Source organism: Cryptomeria japonica, chromosome 10 (genome assembly GCF_030272615.1).
Source record: "Cryptomeria japonica chromosome 10, Sugi_1.0, whole genome shotgun sequence".
Classification (NCBI taxonomy): Eukaryota; Viridiplantae; Streptophyta; class Pinopsida; order Cupressales; family Cupressaceae; genus Cryptomeria; species Cryptomeria japonica.
Genome location: NC_081414.1, coordinates 416,069,865 through 416,090,222, shown reverse-complemented (window position 1 = coordinate 416,090,222; position 20,358 = coordinate 416,069,865). Strand labels below are relative to the sequence as shown.

Genomic DNA, 20,358 nt, shown 5'->3' with positions numbered 1-20,358 from the left:
CCTTGAATTTAGAAAATAATTGTGTATGAAAATTCCTCACTATATATAGATGAGAATTATATTTATTTTTCATTTAACACTCATTCTATGTCTGAAAATAGGGCATTTGTGCTGATTTACCTTGCAGGTGTACAGCCGATTGTGGATGGATCACTGGACATAGCTATGTAACATACGGTCCTCTTCTAAATGGAGCAACGATTGTGATTTATGAAGGAGTAAGTGTACACCAACCATATGAGAATTTTCCATCTTTCCTTTCTATTTTTGATTAATCATATATTAGATTGCAATATCAAATGTAAATTGCCAATAAAATTTGCATATGGTAGTATAATTTGATGCAACTAGTGCTAAGATGTGCTTGGCACTTTGTGGCTTAACTTGCCTTTTATTTATGACGAATATACATGAGAGAAAGGTCATCGTAGAAATGACTACTCATGGAAATTAGCCAGCAAAGAGAGAACTTAATACACACATAAAAATCTTACAAAATGAAGTATCTAATTCCAAATTTAAAACATTGTGGAAGCTCCTGTTCAACAGTACAAATAAGTTCAATTAATACCGTGATCATTTTTCCATGACGAGATTATTACTTGCAGTATAGTCAAATGCATCAAAAAAGGTAATAAACAAGCTGGTATATTCATTATTCCAGGCATGCCATTTTAACATCATAAATTTCTTCAAGTCAGAAAGTGTTGAACTTGTTATAATGTTGATCAAGTTTACACCTTATCAGTTGTCTCCCTTGCAAAAGGAAGTGTAGTAATAACCACCCTAGAAACTAAATTTTTTTTTTTTTTGCCAATGTGATAACAACATTAAACATGCCGATACTGATATTCAGCTGTCATAAGTGAATATTACAAGTTAGTAGGGCTGATAGAATTTTTCTGTCATAACAATGGCATGAACCACTCTGATAAACAACACCAACTAGCATGTGAAATCACAAAACTGTGAACATCCGCAAGGTGTGATATATATAGTGATGGAAAGGTGCTGGTAATAGCCTAAGAGGTAATATAGCAAGTTTTCTGAGCAGGTCTGTGATACTTTTCAACGCTGGAATTGTTCCAACAAGCTTGAGAATGTTTCATGAAACACTCCAAATGCAAGAAATGGCATTGATGACTATTGGTAACACTTCTAAAAGCACTCCAAATACATCATTGCTTCAAGAATGAGGTTGCAGATTAGAGGAAAGGTAGCAGCAGTTCCAATTAGAAGCATATGGGACTGTACAGTCATTAAAGACACTTGAAACACCTCCAAAACTCTGTTCAGTCAACAACAACCACCAAGCGATCACCAGCAACTAACTCACCCAACACTTCAACCAGCCTCAAAAAGCAATGAGATATCCACTTTACAGGTCTGTTATCACTTCCAGGCAAACCAAGCTTGAGCTACAGGTCTGATAATAGGCTGTTACAATCGCAAAAAGCAAGAGAAACCCCTGATAACAACCACCAGACAAGCATATGATACCACCCAAAGGCCACCAAACACTAAACAATAACCCAACACTTCATTTCACCCTCCCAATGATAAGAAAAGACAAGTTTTTTGTATGCAAAGAATATTCAGTCATACTCAGCATGAAATGGTGCTGGGAAACAGGGGCGACCAACAATTTGAGGGCATCAAATACCTCCAAATGCTTGGAATGGTCAACAACCACCTATGCAGTTTATACTAGCTCTATAGTGCTTTTGCTTGTGATTGCAATTAAAGCACGTCTGAAACTATTCACACAGAACTGCAATGGATTGACCCAAATTGCATCAATTACCTTGGATTTGTTCAAGAAAAAAAATCATTTCATGCAAGAAAGGTGGAGGAGAAAAGGATCATAATGTGATTGAATTAGATGACATCAATGCATATTTAGATCAAATTGCCAAGGGTTGTGTTTTATAAGTTGCACAAAACTAATACAAGAGATAAAAACAAAAATTTCCTTACAATAACCGATGCAAGACAAGTTATTTGTTACATTTGAGGATAATGCCACTTCATAGGAAATAATGTCATTGGGATAGAAATCAAACAACGCATATGTATAAGAGAAAGTCATTTCTGCTTGAAATGTATGGTGTTAAGATATGCAATGCCATTATGGAGCAACTTGTTCTTATAAAGGCACATTCCACTTGCTGCACTGCTTCGTATGTCATGGTTTTATGGTTTTTGGTCATAATATCATTCTTTTACTCACAATTGTTGGGATTTTAATTCTATATGAAGGTATAGGTTGTAATTGTCTATGTGCATTGATAAGTTAATCATTCATTGCGAGCATATATATATATATATATAAAAAAAAAAATTGTCAAGCTTTTTTATTTTTGTAATAGTGAAAATTATTTTAGCATAATAATTTCTTTATGTGAAACTTAGAATGGAATGTGGCATCCAGGTTAGCATGCTTTAAACAATCTAGTTGAAGTCTTCTTGACTTATTCTTGAAGTTCCATTCTTTATTGAATATTCTGTTAACATTGCTGCAGCATGCATATATTAAATTTCATATCTCTTGTCCTTGACATAAGTAACTCACACATAAAAACTTCACTAATGAAGCAAAGATTAATTCTGTAGGTACCAGACTACCCTAATCCAGGACGATGTTGGGAAATTGTTGACAAATACAAAGTTACAATTTTCTACACTGCACCAACATTAGTGCGTTCTCTTATGCGATTTGGAGATGAGGCAAGACATATTCACATTTCATCTTTCTTTAATTACTAATATTTTAGTAAAGTTTTATTACCCATACAGAAGTTGAAATGTTTTTGGTAGAGTGTGTTTTATTTTCTTACATTTTTAGATTTACCTTAAGTGGTTTCACCCCCTTTTGTTGGTTATGTTCTTTCATTAGATTTTGTTAGATTAATTTGACCTTTTACTTTCTTTTCACTCGATATTATTTATTCTGCTGTAATTTTGAGTCATGTTCCTCCTCGCTGATCTGTTGATGCTTAGAACTCCTTTTTTCACTAATTCTTTCCTTCTTCAGTTCTGTTTAAGTGTAGTTCACTTCATGATGCCCTTCACTATTTTGCAATTTGTCAAGCAAGTTTGTAGGTAAGCATTTCTCTTTCATTCATTCATTCATTCCTTCTTTCTCGTGTATCTGTATTTGTTGATAGACAATCTCTGTACTAAAGGAGTTGCATTGTTTACATTCATTAATCTGCAATTATTTCTTGATTAATGAAGCTGGATTTTGAGTGTAAATAGTGCATCCACATCATTCCTTGTAAGATTTAAAAAAAAACATTTTTTTCTTTCTTGGACAGTCTATCAAATTCTCTTAGTGTTCCTGACTCTAAGGGCATTTTTCAAGCCCGAAATGAACAAGTTTGGGAAAAGAATAAGAACAATATCCATGTGACCATTTCATTTCTTCTTTTTTGTTTACTCAGTGCAGCAAATACCTGCATTGAACCATTATTCTTTACTAATTTTTACCTCTTCACTCATCTGGCTTCCTTAGTTTACAATCTGAGAACTCTTATCATCTCTATATTTTTCCATTATTTTTCTTGTGTATCAACAATTTGTGGGACAATCAGAAGAATAAGGACCTTTTAATCTGATTGCAACCATATGGAGAAAAGGAATCTTGGATGATACTCCTTCACCAAAATTGATCTTCTTTCATAGTATGAATATATATTCCAAATAGTTTATGATTTAGGGTTAGTAAATGTACTTATCCTTGTTGAAGATCAAACAAACCTTTCCTTACTGCAGCAGAGCTCAGGGAACACTATATTTGCAATGCAAGAAATTGTGAAATTGCTTGCCCGCAAGCAATCTTAGACCTTCATGTTGATACCAGGGTCCCAGATGAGTCTATAGAATGTTCCCACACCTACTCCTTGTTTCATGCTAATAATACTGACATCATAAAGTTTGTCAAACTCTATCGTACTATGAAACAGTCCACCGTCATGCAATCTATCTGCCACAATAATTCTTGGGTTCCAAGGTCTATAGTGCCATCTACCTAGAATGTATTCTCATCATACACTAGTAGAAATGATCTCTTGATGACCACCAATTGGAATATGTTTATGAAAATCATCAAATCCCAGTTTATTTTTAACAACTATTGAATTCCAAATGATTCCAGGATTCCAAGTCAACCCTAGAAACGAACCATCACACTGACATTGCAACACTTTGATTACAACAATCTGATGTTTATGTCCAATCTACATCCGCCTCCCATGGAATCCCAAGGAGAATTCATTGTTCCCATCCACACTAATTATATTACTGTCAAACTTAGTCCTGATTTGCAAAAGAAATTGGTAAAACCATAGTACTAAAAGCTCAATATATTCCCTCAAGATGTCAAGAGGTAAATCCCAATTGCTCCAACCTATTGCACCCATGATAATGTTATAGGAATAATTGTATAGCAATATCCTAGAATGTTGGTAGGAATCACTATTCATTGTGGTGGATGCAAGAATTTGATTTGTATTTGTAGGATCTCTCACAGTTAGCTTCCATAAAGCTAGCAATGGTTCAACAACCACTTGGTCACCAACTAATGTTATCACCATGGGGAAACAATGGCAACAATAACTATTTTGTGTAGGAGGTATGTGTTGATGGCGAAAATCATACTTCTACTCTTTTGATTAACACATAATAGAATTTTGAGATAATCCCATTCTTTCTTGCATAAGGAGGCTTATAGTGCTACCAAAACGATCACAAGAAGGCGACCTCAAGGTTTAGAATGCCAGTTCTTGACTGCGGGATAACTCAATGGTTCATGTGTTTTGCTGGTAAACACAAAGGAACTTATGGTTATGGGTAGGATAGGCTTCAAGGTTCTATAGGTCGTCCCTAAGACTCTACAAGTCTTATTCTCATCAAATTTATGTTAGACATGATGTTGTTTGACAGATACCAACTTCAGATTTATAAAAAAAAGGAAAAAGAGTAGGGAACAGATATCAACTTCGTATGTCTTCAATCCCAACACAACATTCATGAAGAGCATTTGTATGCAACTCAAAGAGTGGATTATCATAAATCACATTAGCTTCAACCTCAAACATGGGATTATTAGCAAGCTGAAAGTTATCCTTGTTTCCAAAACTAAACCTATCTTTTTCCAAACGTTCATTATCTGATTTCTCTGAACAATGGTTCGAGTCATCTATGTTATGCAATTCCTCAAACTCATCATTTCTTCCTTTGTCTTCTGGTTCCTTGAAGTGTTTGGTTACTACAACGCGATTTGCTTCTTGTAAGGTTTTATGAACATCTATCAACTTATCCTTTTCTTGCTTATATAGATCTAGGACCTCATGGCATCTAGCTGCCAATATATTCTCACTTACTATCTTTGGTACCTGTTGGTGTGGTTTTTATGCATGCTCAACTCAGAATAACATTCCTAGAGATATCCTATTGTCTCTTGATCAAAATTTTCTATGTGCTAAACAATTGAATTGTGTGATCACAAAGATGACTCCAAGGTTCCCAAATGCGTACAAATAGTCTCATTTTGTTCATTGTGAATTGCTGGTAATCTCAAGGGGGACTTGCGTAATTGTTCAAAGAATTAATCAATCTAAGGCTTTTGTTGATTCCTAACTTTCTTTTTTTTTGGAATGATTTTGCGATAAGCTCTTTTCAATCTTATTTCTGCTAAGACTTGGAAAAAAAGGGTGAGGGTTTAAGAAGATAATTCTAATCCTGATTTAATCCTATGAACTCTGGAGACAAAAATTGCAAAAGTGGAATTTAAAACCAATTCTTGTTTTGCCAAATTCAACAACTACACAAGAATGGTGCTATCTTCTAAGGGGTTCAAAATATTTTCATATCACTCATATTCACCAACATTTTGAACAATGAATATAGCAATAGAAGTTAAGTTTTTGTTTACTGGTTCAAGCTAACTTTTCAAAATAATTGAAAATCATCCAATTATAAAAAGTAAGAACAGATCAACTTCACATTAAGCAATTTTATCAAATCCTTCATTCAATCTACCAACTTGGAAATGAAATCTATTCTAATTGAGAGCCAAAAAACCATGCTAACTTGCAAAAATAGACAAAGATTCTGTTAGAAATTAGGATCTCAGGATACTAATCATTATAAACAAGATCATAAAGTAAATGAAATGAGAAACATACATGCATAAATGTACACATTACACAAGATATACATGGGGAAAACCCTTTCGGGTAAAAAAACCCCACAAAGCATCATTTTATTAAACACTTACAAAAATAGTCTATCATAAAATAGACTTGAACCTGGGAATACTCCTCCAATACTTCCACATGACCAATAATACCTCTTGTGCATAGTGATACAACTCACCATAAAGCTCCAAATTCACACATCTCTCAAATGAGAGAGAACCTCCTTAAATATAGGAGGAAGGGTGGCTTCACTAGTCACACCTTTTCAATAACCCCCACTCATAATTAATTAATAATCTAATAATTATTAGATTATAATTATTTCAAATGGGATATGCTTATAAAGCATATACTATATAAGGTTTATAACCTTATATTAGAAAATTATATATATAAATGTTATAAGGATGTGATCCCTAATAACATTATGTTCTAACACTCCCCCTTAATGTCAATAGAGGATCACATGTCAATTTCCATAAAGGAAAAAAATGAAGTACCCCAGTAACGTGGGTCTTCTTTGACAGTGATAAATAGGGACACAAATATATGCCAACATGAAGATCATGCATTGCGGACTACATGAAAGTCATCTTGTCATAATTTATAATCCCAGCGTTTTAAAAATGATGCTATGAGGTCCTAAAATTTATATTGGAGTCGCAGTCTCCTCAAATTAGCCTCTCCCATGTTCATTACATAGTGCCCATAGGACTTAATACAATGCTTTTACAAGTGGAAGATTTACAAGGAGAAGAATTTACAATATGCCTGTAGGACTGAAGCACAAATATGCCATAGGACATACTAATGCCTACCTGCAGTATTTAAAACAAAAAAGGACTTACATATGCCTATCTATAGGCTTAAAGGACTTACTAATGCCTATATAGGTCTTATTTCATGCCCATTTAGACATATGCCTACCCATAGGATTTAAAACTAGGATTTAGCCACTAGGTGATGTCATTGACATGCACACTCCCCCTCAATGGCATCACCTAAGGCCAAGCATTATTTGAATTTGGAGCATATAATGCCTAGGATTCAGCCACAAGGTGATGTCATGTACACTCCCCCTTAATGACATCACCTAAAACCAATCACTGCACAGAGGATTTCAAAGTGATGGCTAATATTCCAATAGATAGCATGTGCCCATGATCTTCAAAGTGTCTTTATTATAGAATGATTTCACTTGAGTGAGGTGCCCATGATCTTCAAGGTGTCTTTATTATATAATGCTTTCATTTTAGTGAGGTGATCATGATCTTCAATGTTCATTTTGATCTTTAGAAATGATATTCTCTAGAAAGAGTAAAGTAACTTCAAGTAAGATGGTACTTTTACATGTATCCAAATGGAACTCTTCCACAAATCTTCGAGGCCATATTGATTCTTCAGAAGCTACATTCATATTTTGTCCATTTGATTCAAAGACACATAGAAGATAGTCTTCTTATTAAAGTATTGCATCATCCATGTAATAACATTTGCACCATATGTTTTGAAGGCACAACCTTGCCATAGAAGAAACAATATAGTTAGTAACATAGTAATCAATTGAACTTGACTATGATTTTGCACTTGAGCAAAAAAAAAAAAAAATTGCAACTCTACCAAATTAGACAATAGGATCCAAATTGCAAAGTTGTTGTGAATAAATGGATTAAATAACAAAGATATTCCATGAAAATCAAAATATTGAACAAAATGAATGAAAAGAAAGCCTTGTGTGGTGATTGTTCCCCATGTTAGTCAAAGGAGTCTTATTTGATTCCTAGATTGAACAAAGGTTTTGACATACCATGAAAGGCTAACATTGCATCTTAATAACATTCTATAAAAAAAGGATTTTTAGTGTAAAAAGGTAATCTCCCAAAGAGTAAAAACAATTGAGATTATATAATCAATATAGTTATGGCCATCACGATGAAAGTTGAATATTTGATGCCTATTCAATGATTAAATTTTGAGGTTCAATAGCATGGTCTTGACATAATAATAATAAATGTTATAGACAAAAATGTTATATGAGACAAAATATTTAATAGGCACTATAAAAGTAGATTCATAGTAGACAAGCAATTATTCAAATGATGTATATCTTAGATGAAACTGCCATATAATAGATAATGTGACATGTGAGTCTTTAAGTATTGGTTGAACAATTCCATGAAGAAGCAATTGTTGAATGTCTTGTATAGAACACTCGTTTAGATAGATACCTCAAATGTAGGAGTTTAGATAAAGCCTACAAGGTGTCTGATAGAAAGAAAATATGAGATGTTGTGTCTTGGAATTCATTAACTATAAATAAGACATGGTGAGAAGAGTATGTTCTAGTCCATTAATGCCTCATGGATATATGTATTTGTAAGGGCCAACAAATTCTAGAACCATATATATGCATACGAAATTGTGTGGATAGATCATATTTGACTTTCTCTATAAAGATCCCACTATGATCAAATTCTAGAACTCAAATGATGCCCATTCATTTACAAGAATTGCTAGTTTATCTTTATGCTCACCCATTAAGATCAAATTGCAATCAATGGCTCTGAGAAAATCTCTTAACTGTGAGAATAAAGGAAAGTAATTTGTTGATTTGGTAATAAGCCCTAATGGATAAATAAATAACAGTGTGTACATATATAGAAACATTAAAATGTTATCTTTACATATCACGCTAGTTTAGTGCACTGGTAGAAGCTCGTTCTTTGGATGACAAGAAGCTACACAACCATTATATGGCTAGTGACGAGGCATAGTAGTTTAGAAATGGCATGGCAATTTAGGGAGAGTAATATATAGCTTGGCAATATAGGAGATTATTTTATAATTAGTGAAGGGCAAAAGACAATTCAAGTCTAGGATTCGTAGTATGTGGGATTTGCATTTAGACCAGCCAATCATTTGCACAATTTTTAGCATCTTCACAATGTATCCACTTGTATATCATGCTGCAATCACTAATTACTTCTCTAAAAAGTCAATGGTGTATGTGATGGGAAAAGATGCAAGAAGGAAGAGATGTCAACGTCTTTGCAATGGTCTTGGTAGGTAGTGCTGCAATAGCTGTTAGAATACTATTAATCAATGTGAGTACCATTTTCCAATAACAATGAAAGTCGCTTTAATTCATACTGTTGAAGACTTCAATAGTCGCTTAGGGAAGGGTCTCTTTTATCTTAGTTATTATTAATTAATAATTATATCCTTCACAAAGTCGAAATGCAATTAATGGAAGTTGTGGACATGCATTTTGAAGAGGTACAACTTTTGCCAATCATCGCAGAATTTTTTTAAAAATATTGTGTCAGCAACAATGAATTCAATACATACTCTTCTATCATCTTGATGTAAATGAATTCAAAAGCTAAACAAATATCAAGATTATTTAGAATTTGAGTGGATGATAACATATAAGGAATGTAGTTTCAAAATGTTTGAATTTTTTTAGAATGTTATAGTATTTTGATGGTATTTACTTTGTATAATATGATGATAGAGGTATATCAAATCATCAAGAATGAAATAAATATTAAATTAGATTAATAAAGAAAATTATTTTCACAATTTTCGTGAAAAATATAAGCCCATGAATGAAAACTTCACAATGCAACCTAATATCTCACAAAGTGAACTTCTTTTCATCTATGCATTTATTTATCTTGAATGCAGCTATATCTTAGTGGTAAATAAATACAAGGGTTCTCTTAAGAAAATATTTTAACAAGAAAAAAAAGCCAATGAAGGGAACTTCATAAGTATGTTTAGGAAAATTATTAGGCATAAAAAAAATAAAAAAATGATATCACCTTGCACATGTGTTGATTGATCTTAAAGAGATTTCTCAACAAGTTTTATATAACTTTTAGTATAACCTATACAAAGGATTAGTATAGCCTACCCTGCTCTGATACCATGTTAGAAATTAGGATCTTAGGATACTAATCATTCTAAACAAGATCATAAAGTAAATGAAATAAGAAACATACATGCATAAATGTACACATTGCACAAGATATACATGGGGAAAACCCTTTCGGGTAAAAAACCCTGTAAAGCATCATTTTATTAAACACTTGCAAATATAATCTATCATAAAATAGACTTGAACCTGGGGATACTCCTCCAATACTTCCACATGGCCAATAATACCTCTTGTGCATAGTGATACAACTCACCATAAAGCTCCAAATTCACACATCTCTCAAATGAGAGAGAACCTCCTTAAATATAGGAGGAAGGGTGGCTTCACTAGTAACACCTTTTCAATAACCCCCACTCATAATTAATTAATAATCTAATAATTATTAGATTATAATTATTTCAAATGGGATATGCTTATAAAGCATATAATATATAAGGTTTATAACCTTATATTAGAACATTATATATATGAATGTTATAAGGATGTGATCCCTAATAACATTATGTTCTAACATATTCATCAACATTTTGAACAATGAATTATGTCTATTACTTAAGAAGTATCACGACAAGAATTTCTCTGAAATCTCTCCCTAACAAACAAGAAGAGGAGGGTTTATATAGGCACCCCATTACAAAGCGATGGCCCAGATTGATTTAAGATCAATGGCCACGATTAAACATTAAACCCTAATTAGGGCAAGCTACAATAGTTATCCAAAATGGACCAATAAACAATTCACAAATCCAACTTTCTTCTAGAAGTGGGTGTCCCTTATCCTTTTCTTTGGCAGAAAATTCGATGAATCTGGTCACTATGGGGTCAACCTCTTCCATTGGGACACTTGGCAAAATGTCAATAATGTATTCCATTAGGTCCATCTCACCTTGACATGTGGCAAAAGTGGTTATCCAATCTATTTCCAGTTTTCGAAAACCATCCTCAATGGACAGAAATGAGGATGCCTCGCTGAAATGTTGTTTCTGAATTGGATTTGCTGAAATGAAGAAGTTGTTCTGAACTTTGGCCTTCAGGTTCTCAACATCCAAGTCCCTATTTCGGACTATTTCCTGCCCAAGTACATCAAAAACTATGATGAAGACCTTGTCTTGGACTGTCTTGATCGTTTCTTCTATTCTGGCACCATCAATTTTCATCCTCTCCAAGACTTCTTCTCTAGCCAACAAGGCATGATACATCCGCTAAAGTCATATGTTGTTCCAGCATCAATTAAATTTCCAATGACCAAGTCACGTTCAGGGATTCCTTTCAGCATCTTTAAACATGGAATTGTCTTTTCTTGAACAGTTTGAAAATCATCCCAAAATTCAGTTATGCTCTAGATTACATGAATGAAGAGATCCAACCATGGACCTGTGCCAATCCTTCCACGAATTTGATGGCCTTGTTTGCAACTTCCCATTCCTTGGCCTCTTGATCTGCCATCTTCATTCCTTCAAAATTCTCAATTGAATCTTGTGGAAGAGCCAAAGCTGGAGCGACTGCTACCTCTTCCCTTCCAATAGGATTTACCAAATGTTGGATATAACCCTTCAATTGTCCGTTCTCTTCTTTGTGTTTGTTCTTCTTTTCTTCCTCCTTCCTTAGCCTTTCCTTGATGGCATTGATTGAATCATCTAACTCCTAGTCTCTTAGACTTCTTGTTCTTTTGTTGCAAGACCTATGTCCACATTTATTAGCTCATAATCTTTAGGAGTTATGTCCTCTTTCATTTTGTCGACTTTTGGAATGGCCACCTGCACTCAACAAGATCTTGTGCTATCCTTATGGATTAAGGAATATTTCTTTTCCTTTTTTTCCACAGGCCTGTTCAATCTGACTATTAATTCTACTGAATTGTCCACTAGTTAGACTTCTACAATAGCTTTCTTTTTCATTCCTACGGCAACCAATAACCAATCTGGTATTGTTGGTTGTTCAATGCCATCATCTTCTTCATTTACCTGATTTCCTTTACTTCCTCCAATTCCTTTGAGTGCGTAAATCATTCCTTCTTGAGAATCTCTTTCCAAGATATCAACTTGAATATTCTCCAATTCCTCATCCATTACTGTTACTGAATTATCAAGGCCATTAGGAACAATTTGCTGCTGAACTGATTCTTCCTTTGGTTCTTCACATATTGGAGGAGGAATTTCCATCTCAATTTGTAGATCATCTACAACTGGAGCCTTGTTCCTACCTCTGGATGAGCCAACTTCTTCAACCAAAGAAGTCTGGTAGAAGAAGATGCATTGTCCTCTCTTTGTTTCTTACATAGAATTTCCTTATCTGAAGTCTTCTTTCTTCTTGGCCTTAGTGAACTTTCTGATGTATCTTTCCTTTTTTTAGAATTTCCCCTTTTCGGTTTCTTAGCACCATGAGTCACTTCATCCTCATCGGAAGAACAGGATTCCATGTTCCTCATTAAATCATAGGTGAAAGCAGTATTATTCTCCTTCAGTTTGTGAGTTTGTTGATCCACCCACCACTTACTGAATTCAATGATTGGCCTCATCAATGTATCCAAATTTGAAAGCTCAGGTCCAGACCAATCTGTTGCAGGAAGAGGGTTAACTTTTTCTTCTTCATGGTCTGGTTGGGTGAAATTTTCATCATCCTCTAGCTGATCTGGTATGGGGAAAAGTTCAATTGTTCTGATCATGCTTACTGATATCCTAGACCACATTCTCCTTATTTCATACTCATCAATCACATTGGCCCAGAAATACTCAAGATCAACTTTGTGCCTGTACTTTCTTTTGTTTATCATCCCAATATGGTGATGGGGATCAAAGTTGGACCTTGATCAGTAGAAGGAGAATGGATACCATTGCATTTCCACATCTGCTTTATCGACTGCTTGTGCTGATGGACATGATTCTAATATTTTTCCAATGAAAAGAGGAGAAGAAATTCCAGCCTTCTTGCCTCTTTGGATCTTCTCGTATGTGTCCAACTGTCTTGTAGAAACCCTTGCACATATAGATGTAGGAATGACTAATTACGACATAAGGAATTTTGTCAAATGATTCACATACCAAGTCTTAGTCTGCTAGTCTGAGTTTGAGTTTGATATAATTCTGTTTAAGTGACTACACAACACCAAAATTGTTTGCAAATTATCTCTATAATGTCTAAGCTAGAAGCACTAAGCAAGGATATCTTCTATTTAATCCTTCCTTTGCATATACATGACTTTCAAAGTGAAATATTCATCTATAGCCAATACACATTTTTACAAACAATGGGCATGCGAACCACTAACATTTGGAGCATAGATATAAGATCATAAAGTGCTGCAACTCAATTCCCTTTAACTTATTTTATTCAATTGATGTCTAATACCTCATACCACATCATACCCAGTGAACAAAGGGTTGAATGTGTGAGCTTGATGGTGAATTACAGTAGTTGGTAATGTACGAACAACACCAAATTATTGGTCTACACCTTGAAAAGAATGTCTTTTGCTCCCTTAATGCTGCGTTTCCCCTTCTCTTACCATCACAAACCTTGCAAATTTTTATTGAAATTTATTGAGGCCTCTATCTCCAAAGTCGAGGCACCTAGGGATCTACGCCCTCTCACAGCAGAAGTGGTGGTTGTAGCTTGTATGGCTGCTTAGGTAATTGACGGCCAAGCATGGAAATGAACCCCTATCACATCGACCCTTTGGTCTGCAGATGCCACTTGTGATCAGCACCAAAAACAAGAAATTCCTCACAAATTTTTGCACAATTGGAACTCCTGAATTGAAGCTCCCTATATGTTACAATTCAGTGGATATTTCACCACTTCACAATAGCTGCAACACTGAAGAGTATCACGTTCTTCAATGGCCTGTAAATTGGAAACCCTTGGCTTCTTCCTCTCCAAAGAAATCAACTATTTTCAACAGCATAATAATCATAATGGCTTCAATTCTCTCGAGGCATTATATATTCTCCACAAAAAGTTCGATTTTCCTCCATAAATGCATTAATTAATATTATATGACATTTAATATAAAAAGTGCACCAAGTCATTTAATATTTGTCTTGATAATGGAGCCTCATTGATTAACTCAAAATGGCCCCATCTCATGATGCCATGACCCTCACTTAAGTTATAATATAAAATTATATTATAACTTAATAATATAAGCTCAAAACCATTAATATTTATTTAAACTAAATAAACATTAATATCTCCATTATTACTCAAAATTTTTGAGCCGCCTGAACTGGGAGCTAACATGATGAAGCTGCATACGACCATACCCCTTTTCTTAAAAATAGCAGGGGTCCATCTCTAATATCTTTGACTTACTGTTGGTTGAAAATTTTGTACACTTGGGGAAATATACAAAATTGTGGTTTCAACCATAGCGTGTGAGTAAAACTCTTCTAATTAAGGGAAGGCTCCCCCTATCTAACTACAACTTTGAAAATAAAATAGGATGGGACAACAATCTTTCTTCTTCTTTCAAGAAAGACAATATCCTTTTCTCTTCATAGAAAAGTGATAGCGATTTGATATAAAACAGTAGTAACAACTTTCGAAATAAAATGAGAGAAAGGAAATGAAGTTTCCTGAAAGCTCAAAGACTTCCGTCACTTCCTTCGGGACAGGACAACAATATCAAGCTCAAAGACTTGATTATATGAAGTCCTATCTACCCTTTTCTATACTAATTCTATCAAGAACAAATTATAACAGCTCAAAGACTGGAATATCTTATTTTTTTCTACTTAAAACAATGAGAAGTAGTATAAGCTCAAAGACTCACAGCTATTTCTCACAAAATCTGCTCCTAAATTCTCTCAAGAACAAGTGAAAGCACAAAGACTTACAACTTCTCTCAACAGAATATTTATTTTAATCTATATTAACCTCAAATACTTGCAACACAAAGACTGCAAATCAAATGTGATTAAGCTCTTTAAGAAACACTTGCAAGAAAGATAATATAGAACACAAACTCAAGTATGTAGCACAAAGACTCAAAGCTTGAGCAATTTCCTTCTATTCCTTTCAATTCTTGAATTTACACATGAAAGCTCAAAGACTTCTTTGCTGTAAATTTGGCAGAGTTTTTGCTTGCTTTCCAAAAGATAAAGATTACAATAGACCCCTCAAGTATTTATCGAAGAGGAGTCTTGAGAAAAAGGTGGGAGGATCTCAATTAACTTGAGAAATTCTCTCAACCACCAAGACTTATTCAATAACTAACTATGACTTATTCCAACTACAGTCCTAATTGAACACAACTTGTAGTTGCTTTACATGTAATTACAAAAGTGCAAGTAATGAGTTAACTTGCAATTACAAAGTTATTTTTTTACATGTAACTTGTCAAAACAAAATTACAAATGTATAACTAAAACTATTTCATGTGTCTAAAGACACGACTCTAACTGCATCATCCTTTGTCTGTGATGATCTTCATGTCGCTTTAGGATGCTAGAACTTGAAGTATTCTGGATTGGTAAAGACATCTTGAACCGGAACGGGAACTTGCATCCTTGTCTTCTTGCTTGGGGTAGTACTATCTTTTCAGGAGGGAAAGGGTTGCCTTCCTCTTTTCATGTCATGACCATCTTTGTCTTGAAAACATTCTATGCTCTCAACCATGAATTGTTGTTGTATCTCTTCTTTGTATCATCCTTCATTCTTGAAATCTTCTTGCAAAATAAGGCCCATGCCTTAATCCATTGATTTGGTAGATCGTGTGTGCAAACCGAACTGACAAGGGAAGGGATAAATTGATGCAAAAATGGGCTCACAAGTGAATTTCGGGTTTTGGAAGTTGCATTACATGTGTGGGAAAAACAAGAGCATTAACTTGCAATTGTGGAGAACAAACATGCAACTTCATATGTGTAATGGGTAACTACAAGTTTGCCCTTGTATTTTGACCTTTAGAACTCATTTTCAAGTGTTTTTTGAGTGCATTTTGGACCAATTTCGGGTTTTGGATGGATGACCACAGGTAAACTTTAAATTGGGAAAATGAATGAAGGTGTGAAATGAGTGGATGAAATGGTATGTAAGGATGATGGAAATGAATATGAGTGAAAATAAAAAGATTTTGGGAAGATCATCTTCAAGAAAATGGGAAGAACTTTTAACAGGTAATCCGGTTCTAAAAACTTGATTTTGAAAGAATGGGTATTTTTCATCTTTGCAACTTGTAATTTCAACCAAAGATGGTTAACCGTAAGGGAAGAACAATTTTTTTCATCCAACTTGCAATTGGGATTTAAAATCCCGAGTACAAGTAAAGAGGGAAAATGGAGAAGAACAATGCAATCCACAAATTGCCTTGCAAGGGGAAAATCTCTCTCACAAAACTGATTTTTGGAGAAAAATAATCATATACAAATTTACAACCAGAAAGGAAAAACAAGAAGACAAGAAAACAAGAAAATGAAACAAAGAAATCAAACCTTGCTTCAAACTGAAAATGCCTCTTCAAAAAGATGATCAATCTTTGAAAGAAGTAAGGAGAACTCTTAAAAAGAAATTAACCGCATTCCAAAACCCTAGCCACGTTTTAACAAAACGCCTTGGGCAGCAAAACGTGGCACCAAATGCAAACTTAATGGCACAAGAAGTGATCAATCCTCCATCAAACCCCAACGCCTTAGCATAATAAGCAAAAATGCCTAAAGGAGAGATGAAAACGTGGCAACTTGGGAAAGAAAATCGTGGTTTTGGCAAAAAACGTTTTTTGCTGTTAAAACCCCATAAAACCAGCAATAATGTCTTCCAATTGGCATGAAGAGAGTTGGAAAATGCATGAAAATAGCAAGGAATCCAAAACGCCTTACTCCTCCTTGAATTTCTCCACAAAAATCGTTGGAAATCTTCAACAAAATCCTCCAATATTGCTGGTCGGGTTTTTAGAAAAGAACAACAAGTTTAAAATTGCATGCAATAAGGAAATTCAGGTTTTTGAGAGCAAACAAGTTTAAAATGTTACTTTTCTCTCAACAAGGTAAAATCGGGATTTAAAAATCCAATTGCAAGTTTAAAATTTCACTTTTTCCATCAACAAGGCAAAATCGGGTTTTAAAAATGCAATTACAAGTTTAAAATTCCTCAATTTGCACTTTATGGAGAAAATCGGGTTTTTTGGGCAAAATAGCAAGTTTAAAATGTCACTTTATTTCAATTCTAGGCAAAATCAGGTTTTGGAGAGAGATGTGCAAGTTACAAATTACTTGTAAAGGGAAAATAAAAATTTTAAAACAAGTTTTAATAACTTGCACATATGTAATAGAGGTTTAAAATCCCTATTACAAGAAAAAGACATTAAAGTAGGTGTTTTAGAAAAGAAACAAGTTTACTTGTAACTTATCCAAAAAATCCCTATTTTAACTTAAAAAGCCAAAAAGCATCAAGGGGGGAAATAAAAAGCAAATTACAAGTTCTTATTTTTCAATAAAGTGCACTTGTAATTAGCCAAAAATTTCCCTACGAAGACCAAAAAAATGGAAATTATTAAAACTTGCAATTCAAGAGAAATTTCCCACCTGCAGTCAGGGAGAAAAAACCCGAAATTGAAGGAAAGACATAGCAAACGAATCCAAAATGCGACAAAATTCGAAACATGGTTCGAGGATGGACCGAGGATTAAGTCAGTCCAAGGATTAGTCAAAATTATGCCTCGGGAAGTGTGCCATAGAGTAAAATCTTCAACCTGCAGTGATTGTTCTGAAACCCGAAATTGCATAGAAAGCTAGGAAAAGGAAGACCAAAACTCACCAAAACTTGGACAATGATGGCAAAGACATCCCCCAATGATTTTACACTATCAAATGTGAGTTTTGGACCTCGTAAAATGTGCCTTGGAGACAAAAATGACGCTCTTTAGGTAGAAAATTGTAGGGGTTGTCACATTTTTGAGAATCCAAAAATGAGGACAACACTTACTATACATAGTAAGTAATGCATACGGAGTCCAAATGAAGCCAAACGAAAGCCAACCCTACAAAACTCTGACCACTGGAGAAGCTGCATCCCTCAAAGGACCCTCTATTCAACCTTATTAGCCTATAAGGGTCAGTAATAGTTTAATCCCACTGAATATCTATTGTCAACAGGAAGGGGACATCACATGTCTCATGACCTCTTGTAGTACCATTTTGTTTGTAGGATATCTTGGAAGTTTGTATGGTCAGCGTATAAATCCTTGGACCCTCAGGTATGTGAATCTGGGGAATTGAATATACCAAGTTACAAATCTGCTTATCAAATCTTTGGCTTCTTGTGTCAATCATTGATGAGTGCCTTCTTAAAATATCCTGGTGATGTACATTAGGAAAGCATCATTGACTCTTTTGAACTGGGATTTCTGCTACAGTTTCGGATAGCAATCATATGCTTTGAATTGACCATCCTTGTTTCCCACAATGCCTTTGCAAATCAATCCCTTATATCTGTATTATCTTGCCAGCATGTAAATGACATAGGAACTCATGTAAAAAGACTATGTGGTTCAAATTTCTGAGCTTCTCATCAATGTTATTATTGATTATTTTTGCCCAATTTATCATCATGACACCAATAGTGAATTCATCAATGAAGTGATACATCTAAGGCTCGAATGAGGAGGCTTGAGGACTTCCTGTGACTCTATTCAGCAATAGGATGAGGTCTCCATACTATTCTATGAAATCTGTTTGGAAAAGATTCTTAGGCACTTTGGAATAATGAGGTCTTGGCTTAAGCAACCATTGCTTATTGATTACTTCAGTACAAGAGATAGGTTCTGCTTCAAAAAGTTTTAAGGTTTCCTCTTTGGTCTTGTTTATGGTAGAATGATAATCTGGAATGCCGAATGCTTCCTTGATGGCCATTTCTCCAAGGTAGGCCAACACTCTTCCATCAAGTGCCACAGTTTGTCTCTCCTGGGTGTTGTAATGTCTGGCGCATTCTATTATCAGCTCGTAGCACTGCATAGCTGGAGGAAATCCAGCTACTTGAACAATTCCATTTCTCATCATCTTGCGTGCTAATGGTGAAGAAAAGAAATCATCGAGCCCGTTCTTTTGTTGAAGTCTTCGAGGTCCACATGGCCAAGGTCAATATCTCCAACTTTCTTCCACTTTGTCACGATCTTGGATTCTAGTTATGGTCCTTTTTTTTTAACTTCATTTGTGCTTTCCTGGAAATCCCTCCTTGAGTTGTCATCTACCACCTACAAATTATGAAAAATTCCTGAGTTAGGAAAAGGATAAAGGGGGTTTGATGCTTTCTTAAAGAAATTTCAAAGAATAATTCTGATTTAGCTCATGAAAGTCTTGAAATCAAACTGAAAGTCAGACTTAGTCAAGTCTAATTACGAAATTAGGAATAAAAATCAGACTCAGTGAAATTATGGAAATTAAAATTAAGTCTGATCATGAAATTTTCTGCCTACAAAACTGTAAAAAGCATAAAAAGCTATATGGATCTTAGGAAAAATTCAAGGAATCTGGATTGAAGGTCTTTCCTCAAGTCTGGGAAAGTAAAATTCACATTGAAAGAAGGAAATCTTGAAGTGTGAAAGAGACTGAAATTCTGAAAATCTGCCTTCGAAATTCTTATAAACCTGAAAGTTTTGAGGAAATTCCTTAATTGCTTTAAGGAATTGCTTTCCACTTCGTCTTCAAATGTAGGAATTAGTCTGAATTCCTCTAAAGATTGACTTGCACTTGCAACTTTCTTCAAAATTCTCCTTGAAGTTCGAAATAGATTGTTCCTTGAGCTCCAACTTTCAACTTTGAGAAGCAACTTGTGAGGAAATGAATGCCAATGTTCAAGTTTATAGAGAAGTTGAACCCTTACTTTCCTTTAATTGTTTTAATTTTAATGTTTTATTGGAAATGAATCCAGTCATGTTTTGAGCACTAAATCGAACCTTCCCTTTCCCTCTTCTGCTTTATGATCTCAATTGCAACCTCTTTTTGCTTTCTTCTAGAAGCTTTCTCTTATGGCGAATTACATCTTGCTTTTTTTTCACGTTCAAGTTTTCAACACAGCCAAAATTTTCAAACTCTTTCCTCTTCAACACTTAGGCGAATTTCTTTTTTATTTAAACTTTTTGCTTTAATTCCTTATCACCTTTCTTTCAACACTTTGGTGAATTTCTTGCTTTAACCCCTCAACTCTTAGCCATAAATTTTGAATTTCTCCATTTCACCTTGGGTGGACTTTTTTTGAGGAATCCAAGTTGCTAGGGATCGAACT

General features: G+C 34.5%; 1 protein-coding gene across 10 annotated transcripts in view; it reads left to right on the top strand.

The window, feature by feature from the left end:
• Positions 1-20,358, top strand: part of LOC131034092 (acetyl-coenzyme A synthetase, chloroplastic/glyoxysomal) — a 301,799-nt gene that overhangs the window by 137,404 nt on the left and 144,037 nt on the right. For all 10 annotated transcript variants that reach the window (XM_057965460.2, XM_057965458.2, XM_057965464.2 and 7 more), the window contains 2 exons: positions 128-218; positions 2,614-2,727. In XM_057965460.2, coding sequence (XP_057821443.1) covers positions 128-218; positions 2,614-2,727 — 205 coding nt within the window. The remainder of the gene's footprint in view (positions 1-127; positions 219-2,613; positions 2,728-20,358) is intronic.